This window comes from Poecilia formosa, unplaced genomic scaffold (genome assembly GCF_000485575.1).
Source record: "Poecilia formosa unplaced genomic scaffold, Poecilia_formosa-5.1.2 Scaffold4, whole genome shotgun sequence".
NCBI classification, from domain to species: domain Eukaryota; kingdom Metazoa; phylum Chordata; class Actinopteri; order Cyprinodontiformes; family Poeciliidae; genus Poecilia; species Poecilia formosa.
This window is the reverse complement of record NW_006799943.1, coordinates 2,784,912-2,802,211: the sequence shown is the minus strand read 5'-3', so window position 1 is coordinate 2,802,211 and position 17,300 is coordinate 2,784,912. Positions and strand designations below refer to the sequence as shown.

The window sequence follows — 17,300 nt, the reverse complement described above, 5'->3', positions numbered from 1 at the left end:
AGCCACGCAACCAAAGCCGTGAAGTTGATCTGTCTCCAAACTTTTACCCAGAACTTTGCTCCTGTCTTTTTCTGATCCAAATCCCCAAAAAGAGATATACAACACATGTTTGTGACCAACAAGCCTTTTTAGTGTTTTATTTTACTTGCACTGATTGACTTTAAACAGTGTGAATCAAACACTGTTTAGATTTGAGGTTTAGCAAAGTCTGACCAAAGGTTTTGAAAATGACCCAAAGCTCAAACTCAGCAGATGGACTCGTAAAACAGGAACTTGGCACGATTGTGAGTGAAATGATGCAGGCTGTAGATATTCAAGTTGTGACATAATCTCTGGTGTATCGATGAAATTAGAGGCGAAACGCTGACACACAGCGATGGCTATAAGTATGTTTTAATTTACATCTGACAGAAGAGATAACGGAATACACTTGTTGGGGAAAAAAAAAAAACGGTCAGCGGCAGCTACACCTTGACTCCTGATGGAGCTCTCCGAGGCTGACCGACCAAACACTTTGAAATCTGTAGTGAGCTCACTAAACCCTTACACTGAGCAGGGTTGTTGCACTTGTGACGCCGTCCTCCCCTCGTAGATGCCGATCATTCCAGCCTCCTTGAAGCGGGATGTTACGGGGAGAGGACAGTTTATCTGTGCATCATACACACTTAAAACAGCAAGCAATAGTCCCAAACTACCAAAAACAAAAGATGGTTAAAGATAAAATGTATTCGTACAACAGTTCAACAGGAGGAGAGGTTGCGGTTTGGCCCGCTCGGTCCAGAAGGAGCCGACGGGGGATGTTTTGGCGGAATGATAATTGTTCTGGTTTTGCTGTGAACTGTTTGGGGATGGTGGGACTTTCTGTCAAACAGCCCGCCTCTGAAAACGCAGACCAGCGCCTCGACCTGACCCTGTTAGCTAAGGGGCACCAGGGAGGCAGAATGGTCTTCCCTCTTCTGATTTGTTTTCTCCTTATGCGTTTGTTCTCCTCGTCGTGGTCTGTGGGCTCAGTCCAGTTCTATGGGGCTGCTGTCCTCGTGGGCTTCTTCGGCAACGTCGTCTTCTTCGCCAGAACCCATCAGGCTGTTCAGCAGATTCCCTGCCAGATGGAAACCACTAATCAGCTTCTCCTGCTGTAGCCTCATTGTTTACTGAAAGTACAGACAGTGTTGGACTCACCCAGCAGACCTCCGTACGATGGAGACTGTTTGGGTGGGACTCCAAAGAAAAGCTGTCCTATTCGGTCGAGATACTAGGACAGCCACAAGTGCAGAGAAAGAGAAACGAGGAAGGAGAAATTGAGATAGTCACTGGTTTGAGTGTTTTACCAAACTTTTTAAAGCGTGCGAGACATCAGATCAACTTACCTCATTATACATGGGATCCCTTTTCAGGGAAGGTTGATATTGCTCACATAACACTGTGAAAACTGTTAATTTACCCCTGAAGGACAAAACAGCTTTAATTATTAGACATCAATATTCTAGTACATTCCAAAACACAGCCTGTATTTAGCCTTACAAACACAAATAGTATAAAGAGACTTGCTCTCACCCTTCCACTGCCAGCAGCAGAAACCAGATAAAGTTTAGTAGAGGCTGGACGAAGGGAGGGCCCCTCTCTATGGACGGGTGTTTTTCTGTGTATGTGCTGAACACCACGGAAGCGCTGTTTTTGTTCTTTAGGCAGAGGAACCTGGAGTGGGAAGGCCGACAAGAATGAAAACGGAGGAGCAACCCTCGTGTCTTTGTTTCACAGTGCGGGCGTCACTGGTGACTTACTGAAGGACGGCCTGCGCCACAAACATGTCGACCTCGCTGCGGTAGCCTCGCGACGATGAATACTCTACTAGCATCTGAGCGCAGCCCTCCCCATCAGATGAGTGCAGGAAATGATACCGAGACTCGCTGTAGTTTTGTTCTAAACATACGAGGCAAAGGAACAGCACATCGTCATCAGTATAGACAGCAACACAAAAACAAGACATTCAAGACCGTTTCAGAACGCCACCAGGGTTTTTCTCATAAGCCTGGCGGGCCACCAGGCTTTACTTGCCTCCTCACCAGGCTAACCTTTGTTTGTTTATTTTAAATAAGTTCTTTTTTTCATAGCTGGGTTTATAGTTGACACACTGAACTGGGCGCCATCCCTGCACCTGCCCATTGGCCTCACAAGCCATTATTTCCAATTACCATGTTTGCTCAACAAGGTGGCTGCGGCCGCTGCCGGACTGCCCTAGCGCCCCTACCACTGGGCATAGCAGGTTTTCTGGGGGAAACCCTGCGTTAAAACTTTGTTCAACGTCTTTATTAACATTTGGAGGAGCAAATGACAACACTTGTAAGTTGACTTCTTACAAAAGTCAACTTACAAAAGTTGACTTCCTTCCAGGAGCTGCTGGTATCACTGCAAGATCTCTGATAAAAACGGCATTTCTACCCTGAGGGAAGACTTTAAGAAACCATCATCCTACAAATATTTGAGCCACCCCTTTTCTTCACAGTTGCTAAGACAATTAGCCATTTACCTTTCCATAAGATGACAGCAAGCAGCTGGTGGAGTTTTGGGTGACCCAACTTGCCAGATCCTCCTGTAGACCATTTCAAGGCTCTGGAAACAAATGCAACTCTCTCTGGAGAGTTTGGGTCCATCAGGCTGAACAGCTTGGCCAGATTTTCTGCATCACAATTCACATACAAACACACAACACCACAACAGTGAAGACATTTTACAAAACATAAATAAATAGATAAATAGAAACAGAAAGAACTTTCTCTAATTTTATATAATTTATCATTAATATGCAATTTTGTGAATCGGAAATGTGGTAATGGACCTAAAGAAATGAAACATTTCTAATGCCGATTTGAATGCATGTGACGCACAACTAAAATTCAGTTGAAAGAATTTTCTTTTTAAAGATTTTTTTACCTTTAAGGAATCATTATTTGCTAGTGTACGCATCATATGACTCTCACTCACACAATGAAAAAAGGAGCAAGTAAAAAAAATAGGCCAAAAGCAGACGGCTCTAAAAATAAATCTCACTAGTCGGTGCATCAAATATTTGGTAGAGTGATCAATCTGCAACTCACCTAATATTTCATCTTCTACCTTTGTGTCGGACTTCTCCAAAACCTCCAACACCAGCATGGACAGATCAGCTGCACTGTTTTGCTGAAAAGCAATAAAAAACAAGCCACTCCGTCTTTTTCACTCTGTTTTCACACAAAGGGTCCTATAAATAGGCAGCAGCAGTCCACTAACAGAAGTGGAAAAGATAAAACACCAGAGCAACCCAAATGCAAATTTACGTGAAATACACACAGCATTAGCCACACTGTTGGCTAAATATATGTGCATAAAAGAAATTAAAGGAAGTCAAATGTAGCTGCAGCGGCATGTCACAAAGACATTTTAGAACCTTGTGTATTTTGTACCTGGTTGTAGCTGAAGAAGAGAAGAGCCCCATTGTACATCAGCTCTCTGGCTTCAGCGTGTTTTCCCTGTGACATATACCTGATGGAGGACAGGAGTGATAATGTTAAAGCATTTCAATCGTTTAAAGCTTTTTGTGTTCTTTTATATATTTGACATAGTACTAAAATTGTAATGCAGCCCATTTCCCCATCTACAGTCAAGTGAGACATCTTTTAGGCAAAGGGTCAAGCAAATGAAATAGGGAACCACCAAGTAATAATCATATTAGGCTTCTTAATAATGGGGTTTAAAAAATTGTATTCAACATGACTATATTTTCAGAACTAGTACTACCGGAAATATGAGACATTTTTAAATAAAATCAGACTGTTTTCACAGTATACAAATATGACTATGAGCTAAGAAAGCAATCTGTATAGAAACAAACTAAGCATAAACACATCTAGCATCATGCTTTATAACAGAATGTGGCTACCTAACCTAGCTAATTGCTAACACTATTGCCCACCGTCAACAAATCACCTTTATGTAATGGCAACAAAAACGTTTTGCCTTTGTATTTTTTGTTTTCTCTATATTATTTCAACTGAAACGCAGAAACAGCTGTCTCATGTTCTTATCTCAGTAGCTTAGCTAACACAACTCTGCTATCCTCACCCTTCTCAGGCTCACTATGCTAAAAAGGAAACCAGCCAATAGCCATAGACTTGCTGAAGACGGAAAGATCGAATGTCCAATCAGGCGCAACAACAAACACTTCTAGGCTGGTCCAACAAGAAATCCAACCAATCGCATGTAAACAGCGGTGAAAAAAGGGTTGACAGCAGAATGATCTGGAACAGATAGGCCTCGAAGCCAACTGACAATTACAAACTGCAGCTAGCACAGAGGCCATACTCACCTAAAAAATAAAGTTCTGTACATTTGATGAGCTTCATAGTAGTCTCCTTTTTCTACGCTGGCTCGAAGTTTCCCTTCGACTCTCTGGACGCCTCCACGGTTCCTGACGCTGGAGCACCTCAGAGACTCCGGCTCAGCCATGGTCGCACCTCCGCAGCTGCACACTACCGTAGCTTTGACAGACAGACCAAACCCTTTTAACCAACATGACCCTCTTCGTCTGCCGTAGCCGGTGTATTAACAGGGTTTTGAAATTTTAAAACCCTTAAAATTGTTTTTCATGTGACAGGTACAGAATTAAATTACAATTTGAGAAATATTTAGATAGTTAAAATAAAATTCACACAAATTCCTCCTTTGTTCCTTCTCTCGGGACCACATATTAACTGTGTGAAAAGGATGAAAACGCGAAAAAACACAAAAATATATTGCTTACCAAACTACAATATTCGTTATTGATAGATTTTTTTAAATCTCTGGTTCTGTTTCCACAGTGATTATGTAGTTCTCTCTCTGTTTGATAAACGTAAATTATCATTATGTATCGCTTTCTAAAAAATAATATGTTATTGAGGTTCTCACAACAAATACACATTTGTTGGTAATACGAAATGCAAAGAAACTTGCCTCCCGTCATAATATGAACAATTAATAGAACAGATAAACATACAGCATGTCTCATCCTAACAACAACGTCATCCTATGTCACTATGCCATCCTTTACGTAATTGTAAAATTCAGCCCTGTGGGGTGAAAAATGTCTAGAAGTTGTTTCCATGTCTTATGAAATCCCTTTGCTGTCCTCCTGTATTGTACAAGTTAGGTTTTCCATTGGGAGAATTCCCAAAAGCTCCCTTATATAGCATTTTAAACCAGTTTAATTTCTGATTGGTTAATGATTTCTGATTGGTTAATCAGAAATTAACCACTCAGAAACCATGTGAAACGTTTTCAATATAGACATCGGGGCTTGATGACAAGTATGTTTAACATCTGCTTTCAGTTTGCTTTTTTAAAAGGAACTTGTAATCTGATAGACTTCTAGTGAACTGACATAACTATTACTCTATAGGGATTATTATTATTATTATTATTATTATACATTTTATTCTTGTTTCAATTGTTTTTGCCTCCTTCTATATTTATTGTCCTTAGCATCCTCTTTAAGAGATTGTCAGAGGGTTTTCAGTTGGCGGCTTCTTCAAATTTGCTGTAACACAGACTGCTACAGGAGATTTTTCCTGCTCACATATCAATACCTCTTTGAATAATCTCTAATTACTATGAATTACAGCTATATTTAATTTCCCTTTGGGATCAATAAAGTATTTTTGAATTCAAATTGAATTTAGATCATCTGCATTAACGCAACACAAAATATCTCTCTTTCTCTCTCTCTCTCTCTCTCTCTAGAAAATAAGTAGATAAGTTACCCAGATATGAATATATGTAAGTGATGTTTTCAACTTTCTCTCAATATTTTGTCTTCTAATATGGTTTTTTTATAAAAAAAAATAATAATAATAAAATCTTCCAGTTTTGTGGAGTCTGTGCTTATTTGCATCTGACCTCTGATCTTAGGACAATTTTATCATCATGAGAACTTAAGATTTTTGTCCCTGAGTGACACTGCAATCATGTTTCTGTTTTTAGAGTACTAATTTGGATAATGATATATGTGAATTAAATGATGTTTGGGTATAGTAAAAGTAAATGTTTATCAGTAACAATACTTTATAGAGTGTGGGCTGCACAGTGGCACAGATGGTAGAGTTGTTGCCTTGCAGCAAGAAGGTTCTGGGTTTGATTCCCAGCCCCAGTCTTTCTGCATGGAGTTTGCATGTTCTCCCTGTGCATGTGTGGGTTTTCTCCAGGTACTCTGGTTTCCTCCCACAGTCCAAAAACATGTTAGGTTAATTGGCCTCTCCAAATTGTCCCTAGGTGTGAGTGTGTGTATGCATGGTTGTTTGTCTCTGTGTTGCCCTGTGACAGACTGGCAACCTGTCCAGGGTGTACCCTGCCTCTTGCCTGGAACATTAGCTGGAGATAGGCACCAGCAACCCTCCCGACCCCAGTAAGGGACAAGGGTGTAAAGAAAATGGATGGATGGACTTTATAGAGTTTTGAACTGATTTTGACTATTGATACAATAGATATCAGTGATTTCGGATAGGTGCATCTTGCAGTACACTGACTTTGACAGTAGGTGGAGACATACCTCGAAAAGTCTCAGTAGATGGCTTGTTTTGCTCTCTGCGCCTCTCCCCCTTTTCCAATTCAAGTTAATCATTGCTCATATTTTATAGAGGAAGTTATTGCGTTCATTTATACACAAGCGCTGTAATATCTCTCGTGGCTATAAAGCTGAAGTAAAACCGTGGGAACGATGCTGTGAAGGAAGTGGGCCGTCGCGTCCCACGCAGAGGAGGGTTTTCCGGTTAAAGTTTCCTTTGTGATTCGGAAGTAGCGCTGTGATGCTGATGCTGTTTACCCTCACACTCAGCGCAGAAGTGGCAAACATGATGAAGTAAGCGCCCATATAAATGTTATATGTCGACTGTTCGGGTGGCTCGTTTGTTGGGTAGGAGGAGGGAAGATGCAGTTGAGGGTCAGCATGTTAACTCTCGGTTAGCGGGGATGTCTGTCTGCCATGGTGCGCTAGCTAGCTTGCTAACTCGGGGTGTCTGTGTTCAGTCGCGAGCTCATAGCGATTCAGACATAGCTGCTTCTGCTATTGGAAGAAATTGTGAGCCATTATGATGTTCGCGTGCAGCTTGACTTCATAGTATTTCTGGCGTGTTTGGGTGAATTTCCATCCAGACAGGCTAACAATAGCTTAGCCTGTGTGTATGTGTGTTTTGGTCAGTGACAGCTGACATATGTACTGAGGCCTCCTGAAGCGTGAATTCCTCCTCCAGCAGTTGTCACGGTTCTTTTTTTAAAAGACACTCTTAAGCACACAGGGAGCTTTTCTCTGCACAGCATGGCCTCCCTGCTCCAAATCCCGCAGCACACCCACCAGGACCCGCAGTGTGCTCTGACGGGAAATAATAATAATAATAATAAAAACGACCTCAACACAATATTTAATACCATCCTCTCTGGTATTTTTTCCAGCTGACTGCACGGATGCCTCGTCCTGCTGAAATGGAGAAGCCCCTCTTGAACCTTCTGTAAGGCAGGTAAGCAGCAAAGTCTGATCTGTTGATCTGAGTCACATCCTGCACCTGGGGAAGCTGTTGTAATTCGTGGGATCGGGTTTCCTGTGTTTCACATTCAAAGAACCAAAGCTGTCAGCAGGGGCGCAACTATGTGCAGTCTGAGGTGTATCACATTATTCACACATGCACAAACAGCTGTTAAATGCAGAAAATACTAGAAATTGTTTCTGCCCTCTCTTTGGCGCCCCCTTTAGCGTGGCGCTCCTATAATGCCTCTTTTTGCACCACTGACTGTCAGGACCTTGGGGTTTTTTCTTCTTCTTCTCCATTCTGCCAGTGTGATTGTGATGCATTTCAGAGAGGCTAGTGTGGGCGTGTGCGGAGAGGAATGTGAGTGTCTTTCTTCAGCGCTTTGCAGCAGAGCATGTTCAAACAGCAGCCATCTGTTGGGGGGAATCAGGATGAGGCAACCTGATGTTACACCGAGCCTCTCTTAACAGATCACCTTAAATGAAGTGAATTCAATAAAAGCCTCTAACTTGATATGCCAGTTGAAAATTATAGGGGGGAAAAAAAAACCCTCATCGTTTGGAATTTGGATAACCGACATATTTGCGTGTCATTACACGACGCCTGTGTAAACCGAGTGAAACATTTTATCTGAGACCAATCTGCAACCTCAAAACTGTTTGCTATTATGTCTCATTTTGAACCTTGGCAACATTTACCAGCTGTCCTGTTTGTTCGTCTCCCACACTTGTTGCACGTATCGGTGTGAGATAGAAGCTCCTGTTAACAAACAGTGTTGGCGTTTGATGCTGCCACCACCGTGTTTCACACTGTGTTCCAGAAATGTGTTTGGAGCGTTTCGTCAGACCAAACACTTCGTTTCAGGTGTTTTTTCTGTCGTCTTCCTGGTCAGTCTGCTAATAGGACACACTTATGGTTTGTGTTCAGCAGTGACTTTCTTCCTGGACTCTATTGTGGGCTGCATTTACTAACTAATCACTAGATTTTATTATAAATTGTTGTCATAACTCCTATCTTCGAAGAGTAGTGATGCTGCGGTGAGGAACGTTCTCTGGTTGGGGTCCGGCCTGTCACCATAACAAATTTTGCTGTGCGATTTAAATTATTACAGTAAGCCACAACGTTGTTGTTTGGAGACCATATTCAAGTGTTCAGGTCAATAACCGATAACCTCATAATTGACAAGGAACGCACTTTTTTTTCTCTTCCGATATCGATACGGATATTTGAGGATCAGTATCGGCTGATGCAGAAAAATGGAGCTGAATTGACTTAATCGTTTCTTTTTTAAAACGTAGATATAAATGTACTGAATTACAGATGTATTTGATTACTCTGCACCACTACAACACACATATGGCTTCACAAGCTTGGTCAAACATGTAAAAACAACTTTAATTTGTATAGTCAAGCGCTATAAAGAGTATAACAGCCAATATAAAATTGATAATTTAATAATAAAAAGTCAGAAGAGTGTTTGGCAATGTCACAAAAGCTACTAGCAGCTTACAGACAGATATTTATAACTGTCTTTTTAAAAAACAGCAACAGTTTTACAAGGTCAATCAATGCAAATTGTCCCCTAATGACTGTGTTAGCGCCTGGCCCGCAGCTCTCAGTCTTCCTCTTCCCCTCGTTGTTTTTCAAGGAGAGCACATCATAGGTATTTTGTTTCCTGGAATTGTATTGTTTGCCAATCATTTTTCTGCTGAAGTCTTTTCTCTGATGGAAACAAACAAAAAAAAATCCCTCTTTTTGCTTGCTGAGACAAACGGATGTTTCAGATTGTTTTGATATGTAGCCGTTTGATGCGTTTAAACTTCTGACTTCTTCGCTGATCCAGTAGAGCTTTGATTAAAAACTACAGCTGTTTTGTTGGAGTTTGTATGAAAGAATGGAACAGCTGGTCTTAAAGAAGTTACACCCAGAGATACACAATGTACGAGTTCTCAGATTCCTGGACATGTCTGGATGCCTTTTGCTTGATAAGCATCATTGTTACTGTTAGATATGATCCGGTCTTGATCAGAATAAACTTTAACGTGTTCTCGTTTTTTTCTTATTGTTGTACTCCAAACAGGTATTTTACAAGTTAGGACTTACTTTACAAACTGCATCTTTAAATAAAAAATGTGTTATTAGTATTGCCTTCCCTTATTCTAAGTCTTTTGACCTTTATTTATTTATTTTTTTAAACAAATATATATGAATTACTTATTAGCACTAAATGCACACCCTTCAGAGATTTAATGGTGCCAGTATTTAGATCAGATTCATTTTTTGTTTCGGTCATCAGCCGGTTTCTCGGTGCATGTCTAATCATTTTAAATTTTTGTTTTATTCCAGTTTATCCTGTGACTATGGCAACACTTGACCCCCTCCAGGGCGCTGACCCCAGTGCTGGAACCATGGAGGTTCCAGGGAAGCCGGGCTCAGCCCCGAGCCCTCAGAGTGAAGCGGTGACCAATGAGCTTCAGGAACTCTCTCTTCAGCCGGCTCCAAATCTGCTGCTGATACAGGAGCGCAAGAATGGTGAGTGTGAATTGTTTTTCATCTTGATTTTTCTTTTCATTTAGTTAAAAATGTCTCATTTTGGGAGTCTGGGTTTTTGAACTTTGAACTGTGAAGTCTTGCAGACTGGGCCAAGAGTCATTCTAGATTCGTGATGGGCAATGTGTTAAATCTTCAGTGTGTAATTTCTGTTTGTTGAAACTGTTACTCTGTCATGACAATATAATATGAGACAGATAATCTGTGAAAAAAGTCAAGCTTCTCTGCCTTCTTCCAGTGCCAAATAGAAACAACCAATCAGAGGCAGGAGGAGGGGCTTAACGCTGTCAGTCATGCCCATTTGGGTGTCTGTCGTGTATGCTAATGCCAGTTAGCATTCCCACCAAAGATGGCGGATAAACAGTTTTCCTGTAAAGTGAGTTGTTTCTCTGCCATTCGTACATTTAGCAGCACATTCATGAGGTTGATTGACAGCACTAGGCCCCTCCTCCTGCCTCTGATTGGTTGTTTTTGCATTTTTTCAAATGTAAATAGCAGCAAAAGGACAATGTGTATGAATTTCCAGAACAGTTGATTGTTGTAATTTATTTTCAAATACTTATTATCATTTTTGTCGTGAACACAATAAATGACACAAATGACCATTCTGAAACTTCTTCCTTCTCTATTCTGGATAACTTTTGTGCTGCTGGGATGAACTGAGTGACAATTTCCTTTTCACCTGGAACCTTCTAGACTTCTATCAATGGCTCTGCTGTGTTGTGTGTATTTGCATGTTTGTGGCTGCAGAGCTGTTCCCAACCTGATCACACCCACAATTATCCTGATAGTGATTAAGAACAAGATTGTAAGTTGGCAGACTTTAGCTTTTTACGTTTCATGAAGAAGATTCAACATGTGTTCTGTCATTGGAAAGGTAGATTTTCCAGACCAACTTTTTTTCCTCTAGAGATAATAATGACTCTTAGAGGGCACGCTATATTAGAAAACCTTCTGAACGGCAGAAGTTCAAGCTACATCCGCCTGTATGTGTTATTTTGATAGTGAAAGAATTTCCTCACCTCAGAGAACATCTGAAGACTGGTAAAACAAAAGGGAGTGAAACTGGAGGTGTGTGTGTGCATTGAAGTCCTCAGAAGAAGGGAGCGAAGCAGCTTCTGTACCTAATTAGCTTGCTCCTGTGTGCCGACCTCCTGCTGCAGCAGATTAATGGCCGCTGCGTGTTTGCTTGCTGGACTCAGCGCTCTGTGGGCCTGCTTTGTGCCTGGAGATAACTAAGTTTTGAGGCTACATGCCAGACTCTCAGTGACTTGTAACAGCTTCCTTTGGTCTGAGTCGTAGCGGGTTAGATTAGTCGGCTCTATTCATTGATTCACACTGGAACATTGAAGCCAAATTTGGCTGAAGTTTGATGACTTTTAAAGTTTTTAAGTCTGTACCCAAGACAAATTTCCTTCTGGACAATAAACTTCATCTTATCGTCTTCTCTTATCTTAACAGTGGATTAAATTTAAACCTAACTGTTTTTCATTTGAACAGCTTGTATTGGAGTTGCACTGTTTGATTTAGCTCATCTATTGACATATTTTTCTTGCAAAGTTGTTTGAAAAGCTTCAAAATGGCAGCAAACTCTTAGATCAGAACATTAAGGTTCTAAATAGGCTTCCATTCTATCCTTAAAGCATCCTTTTCTTGTTTGTGTTTCTTACAGGCATTTATTTACTTATGCAGATAAGATTTCTCTGCCTTAGTTTTCTGTTTACACTCTTTCCCACTTTGTGGAGAGCCTAAGAAACAGGCTTTTGTGACATCCTGGTCATCTTATGAAATTTTGTTTATTTTTGAAAAATCATTTTAAAAATTATTTGGGGTGGGACTTAGACATGTTGATTTTAATAAATTAAACTATTAAGATAAATTTAAATCAATTTTTGGGCAGTGAATTGCTTTTTTAATGTACAAAAGGTTCTGACCAGAACCTTTGTGTTCCCACGTTTCTGATACGCCTGTAAATCAGATGCACAAGCGACGTGCAAACAGCAATGGAGGACAAAGCTGCCTCTAATGCAAAGAAAATTTACTTACTCATTTTATTTAGACATTTTTGGACATTTTTAACTGGCCCACTGTGATTGTGTGTTTTTATTATTATTATTATTATTATTATTATTTCTTGCTCATGCAGCTGTTTAGTCACCTTATAGGTCCTACAGTTTCTGCTGTAGTTTGATCTGTGGTAGAATTGAAGACATCAGTTTCTTTACAGGGAAAACTCAGAGATCCTGTAACCAGTAGCTCCTCCAGTGTTTCCAGTTTGGTGTCTTTAGCGTAGTGAGATCTTTCTTTCTGCCACAGAGTCTCAGTCTCATCCCACTGCATAAGCAGAGCGCTCCAAAGATTGATTCTGGGGTTGATGTGTAATTCGACTACAGGCACTCCCACATCTTTGCATTATACAAGAGTATCTGCACTGGCTTCTTGTTGTTTCAGCCTGCAGTCGTACTCATTTGGGTTCCAGTTGGTTACATGACGAGTATTAGCAGTTTTGTTCTCACAATTCAGAAAGATTCCAGGCTGTAACTACTTGTTATTAGATCATATTTTCCTCACACAAAGATGTGTTCTCCGTTGGCCTCGGGCCACCACTCCCAGATTTAAACAACCAATTGTGTCGTCTGACTATTCCTGGCACTTTACTCCACCACTCAGGAGCAGACAAGTTGATGCGGGCATTCCTGCAGCTCATTCATTGAGAAGATGCTGCTGTTCAGAGTGCGGGGCCGTTTTCCCGGCAACCACAAGCATTTCTGGGCTGTCAAGCAGTTGCTTGTAAATGCTTTTACACTCCTTAAGCGTCTTGACATTTTTGTTGTGTCACAGTTGCAAACTGTATCGTGTTTTGCTAGAATTTCATTTGACAGAGTGAAGTGACATACTGCATAAACGTGAGGCAAAAGTAAACATGACATGGCTTTCATAAAGTTCTACAAATTCAAATTTTAAGTGTAACATCCATTATTGCCCGTCAAAGTCTTTCAGAAGTTTTAGAATTAATAAAGTTCACCTGTGTGTCTGTTGGTCTCAGTTCTAACAAACCTCAGGAGTTTGTTAGAGAACATCGGTAGACAAACGGCATCATGAAGACCAGGCAGGCGAAGCAAACGGGTCCAAGATTCAGCTACAAAGCTGGGCAGAGTGACGACGGAGTCTGGAATTCGATCTTTACCCGTTATGATCCATGGAAAAGACGGTTTGAACTTCCCCACAAAGCCTCATTTTCAACTCCTTGTTGCCATGGTTATGCATCATAACAACTGTCTGAAAGTAAAAAAAATAAAACAAAGTAAGGGTATAAACCCTTCCAGCTGCACAGTATCCAAAACCAGAGGGAATAATTGTCCAAAGATGCAGTGCCACAACCAAAAGGAAAAAAAAAAAAAGAAACAAGAGTCTAGAAAAAAGAACTAATCAGAACTAGCATAACAGAGCTCCTCCAACATGCAGCCACCAAACACCAACATGCTATCTAGACTCCTTGCCAAGGCTTGAAACCACCCAACCTATTTTGCAAAGAGGAACAGGGAAAAAATTCAGTCATTGAATGCACAAAGCTATTAGAGACATCAACTCTACATATTGTAAAACACATTGAAATTCATAATTTTAATGTGAAAAGGTTCACATGCACAAAGTACCGTATGTCTACTTTACTGCCGTAAAACTCAACACCCAGCTCACATATGAAAGCTCCTCAAAGCCTTATCTTTGACATCAGACTAAGCAGTTTGTTTACTCCAGCAGATTCTTTCCTCAGTAATGGGTGAGTTAGCAGAGATTTATTATCAACCAGACATGCGTCTCTCTCTCTGTGTGTGTGTGTGTGTGTGTGTGTGTGTGTGTATACACGGAAGAAGAGAGATCTTTTCAGAATGAGACACAGATGTGAAGGACGACGTTAACATGCTGTGTCTGCGAAGCTTTTTATGTTTCCTGTTCTCTGGGCTCCAAACCTGCCTCTGAAGCTCTCTGCAGCAAACAATCGCGGTCGGGACATGTTAATGCGGCCGAGATGGTTCAGAACGCCGAGCTGGAAAAGCTGGTGAGAGTGTAGGAGTGCAGGCTCTAGCAGCTCCGGCAGCAGGAGGAGTAAGAGGAGGAGGATGGGGAAGTTGAAGGAAGGGGGAGGTCATCTCTGAAATGGCAGTATTGCATAATTTGAAGGGAACAGAAGGAAAGCGAAGAAAACTGGAAAGCAAGTAAATGAGGTGGTGTTACTTGGACTTTGCATCAGTTTGTTTTAGTTCTTTCTTTCTTTTTGTTATTGCTGGAGCTTCAACCAGCCTCCAAGAGCAAAAAATAAGAAACGACGAAAGACTAAGGCCGAAGGGTGAACCTTATTGTTACCTAAGAAACTTTAAGGCGCCGCCAACACAGACCCACACACGCCCTCTCTGCCGGGACATGCTCACACTTGCAGACACAGTCCAGAGAGGAAAGCGTGAGGTGCGCACCTACCTGTGGAATACCAGCTGGAGGCTGCAGGAAAACACTTGGACTACTCTCTCGCTGGATGGTGTTGAGCACTCCGTCTGCTGTCACTGGGAAGCATGCAGCACTAGTCTGGTCAGAAGGGGCAGAGTTTCTCTTCGGCATGGTGCAGAGGGACATGACCATCCAGTCAGGTAAAGCCTGTTCAGCTACACTTGGTTCAAGGCTGCATGTGGATTTTGTTCTTCCTTACATAATCAAAGCATATGGTTGCAACAAACTCCATCTGGGATGCATTTTTATATACACATCTGACTTAAATCTTTTGTAAAAATGTCCCATCTTGGGTTCCCACTGAAGTTTTGAAGCGAAGCTAAAAAAAAAAATAAAAAAAATTGATGTAGAACTGCACACTTGTAAAATAAATTGGTCTCCTCAGGGCAAAGGAAACAGGTGGGGCTGGCATTCCAACTTTTCAGGGTCTCTTTAAAGCAGAACTTGTTTGATGAGGTTGCTGGCAAGTTACAATTCGAATGGAGAAGCTCTCTGAAGGTCTCTGTTCATTCGCAGTAGCTGTCAACTTCGATCTCTGGATTGGGACGGCTGAGCCGCTCACAGACAGAGGTGACGGAGTTGGAGGTGAACTAGAGACGCTCTAGGATAGACACCAAAGCTCGGGTGGGAAAGTAGGTTATAGGCGTCAGCGACTCTGCTCCAGATTGAAGTAGAAATGACCCACTCTTTGCAGTCAGAACAGATTGTCCCAGAATCTCATGACAGCTTCTGAGCCATAGAAACGGGCAGCTTCTGCACAAAGCAAGAACCCTGTTTGTTTGGTTATGTCTCAAACGTGACCGCAACAGATGAGCTCACCAACTATTATACTGGTAGAACAAGTAGTAGACACTTGTTTTTCTGGAGCACACAAAAGGTCAACTTCAAATTAGCAGAAATCTCCAGAATAGGGCTTTTATAATAACAATCATGCAAAGCTAATGAGTTTTCTTTTAATTTCTTTAGTCACCATTTAACAGAGATCGTCAGTCTGAACATAGCATCACCAGGCTGAAATATGGTGGTGGCTGCATCATGCTGAGGAGATTCTTTACTTTAGGGAAGTAGGGTAGAGGCAGAGGTTGTGCTAGACTTTTTTGTTCTCCGTCATTTTGACAGACAGGATTAAAAAAAATTGGTCATGTTCTATTTTTACCCGTCAAATTATAAGTACATTAATATCGGCTATTGAGCCGCATTTTTATGCAGGTTAGTTAATATTCACCTAGTTTAACCATGAATCCAGATCCCATCTAACATTTTCTCCATAGTGATAAAAGCCACTGACTGTAGCCCCAATAACTTATAATAAATTAAATTAAACGACTCCACTTAAATTACCAGCACTTCACCTGCTGGGGTCTGAACACACAGCCTCACAAACTCCTCCTGGTTCGCATCTGCAGAGAAATCTGCGCTGGTTCATCGGACAGTTGGATCTGATCCAAACCTATCCATGAACTTTTTTTTTTTTTTTTTTTTACCCTGTGCGGCGCTTTTACAAGGATTTATTTATTTATTTATTGCGTGGTTTCACTTCCCCGAAACAGACAGATGTTATGTCTGCCGCGCTTCTGAGCGCCGCTCTCCTTCTGGGTGCGGGACGGTAACCTCTTCAGCTCCATTTGTTAAATCTGCACGGTGAGTTAAGTTTAATTCTTTGCAGCGGCAGAACCGCGTCCGCATTGGTTGTGCAGCTGCAGCGCACTGCGCATGTTACGATCTAATTAACTTGTGCACCGTCATTTATTTCCTCAAGATAAACTGCCGGCTCCTCCAATGTTGAAACCGTATAAATGGATTCAACATTGTATTCTCTTTAGTTTTCTCAGTTTCTATATAATGGAGACTGAAATTAAACACGCCATTTCTACCAAAGGTCTTGAATGCGCTTCCTAACCAGACGCTCCAAAGCGTCTGGTCCATAACTCTTCAACATGCTGCCAGCTCCCGGTCAGAAAGACGCATTTAGTTCAGTGTCCATGAGATGATATTCAGAAAGGATTCTTTTATTGATTGATTTTAGTTGCCTCTGCGATGAACTCTTTGTGTAAAGTCTGTCATGTCCTCGCATGAGGGTGTTAATTATAACCTGTCAAATGACCGACAGCCTTTAAATTTTCCTGTCGTTTAAAAAAATAACCAGTCAAATACGGAAAATATTCCGTTAACGCGACCTCTGGTTAGAGGTGACAGTAAGGTGGCTGAAGCTAAATAAGACGGTTCTAGATGGAGACAGGAAGGCAAAGTGCCAGAACCAGATCTGATGGTCACAGTTGCATGACGAAAATCATGTCATTTTGTTGTCAGCCTCTTGTCGTCCACCCCTTCTTGCCACAGTCTCCATCGTGGACTTCTCGCCCCCCCTCACTTTGCAAAACCGTTGTATTATTGGTCAGAATTTTGTTTATGTGGAAAATAGCCCAAACTGCTCAACTTCCAGAAATCAGGTCTTCAGTCAGAGACCAATTGTCGGTGGAAGTATGAAAGATCTGTCATGACTGCTGTTTTTACCATTTCTTGTAAACCAAACATTTGACAAAACACCATGACGAACAATAGGAGGGTTTTACAGAAACTTGGCTCTGTGTGTCTTGTGGACCTTGATGGTTGTGTTCAAAAACAAAATGGCTCGCAGCCACGTGGCCACATGTCGACAGCTCGACTTTCTCCGACCATGCTAGCCCCCTGCTTAACGGGCATGACTTCAACCAA

The 17,300-nt window shown here is 41.4% G+C and overlaps 2 protein-coding genes across 5 annotated transcripts in view; one reads left to right on the top strand and one right to left on the bottom strand.

Annotated features, from left to right (window-relative positions):
• Window positions 1-122: 122 nt before the first annotated feature.
• get4 (guided entry of tail-anchored proteins factor 4) lies at window positions 123-13,322 on the bottom strand. 2 transcript variants are annotated; one of them, XM_016675540.1, is made up of 10 exons: window positions 13,108-13,322; window positions 4,343-4,505; window positions 3,441-3,519; window positions 3,096-3,177; window positions 2,528-2,677; window positions 1,782-1,920; window positions 1,555-1,695; window positions 1,368-1,443; window positions 1,180-1,252; window positions 123-1,099 (listed from the first exon to the last, which is right to left on the bottom strand). In XM_016675540.1, exons 1-10 carry the CDS (start codon window positions 13,160-13,162, stop codon window positions 1,008-1,010), a joined length of 1,050 nt encoding a protein of 349 aa, XP_016531026.1. In that variant the 5' UTR covers window positions 13,163-13,322; the 3' UTR covers window positions 123-1,007. The 2 variants fall into 2 exon arrangements, with proteins under 2 accessions (XP_016531026.1, XP_016531024.1); XM_016675538.1 differs by lacking the exon at window positions 13,108-13,322 and having other exon boundaries at window positions 4,343-4,514.
• mrtfab (myocardin related transcription factor Ab) overlaps window positions 6,592-17,300 on the top strand; it is a 51,736-nt gene continuing 41,027 nt past the window's right edge. The window contains exons 1-3 of one of the 3 annotated variants that reach the window (XM_016675442.1): window positions 6,592-6,868; window positions 7,459-7,523; window positions 9,879-10,064. In XM_016675442.1, the coding sequence (XP_016530928.1) occupies window positions 9,893-10,064 (172 nt within the window). In that variant the 5' untranslated portion in view covers window positions 6,592-6,868; window positions 7,459-7,523; window positions 9,879-9,892. Of the gene's footprint in view, window positions 6,869-7,458; window positions 7,524-9,878; window positions 10,065-14,464; window positions 14,726-17,300 lie in introns of those variants that run through there. The other 2 variants (XM_007559990.2, XM_016675455.1) reach the window with 2 other exon arrangements.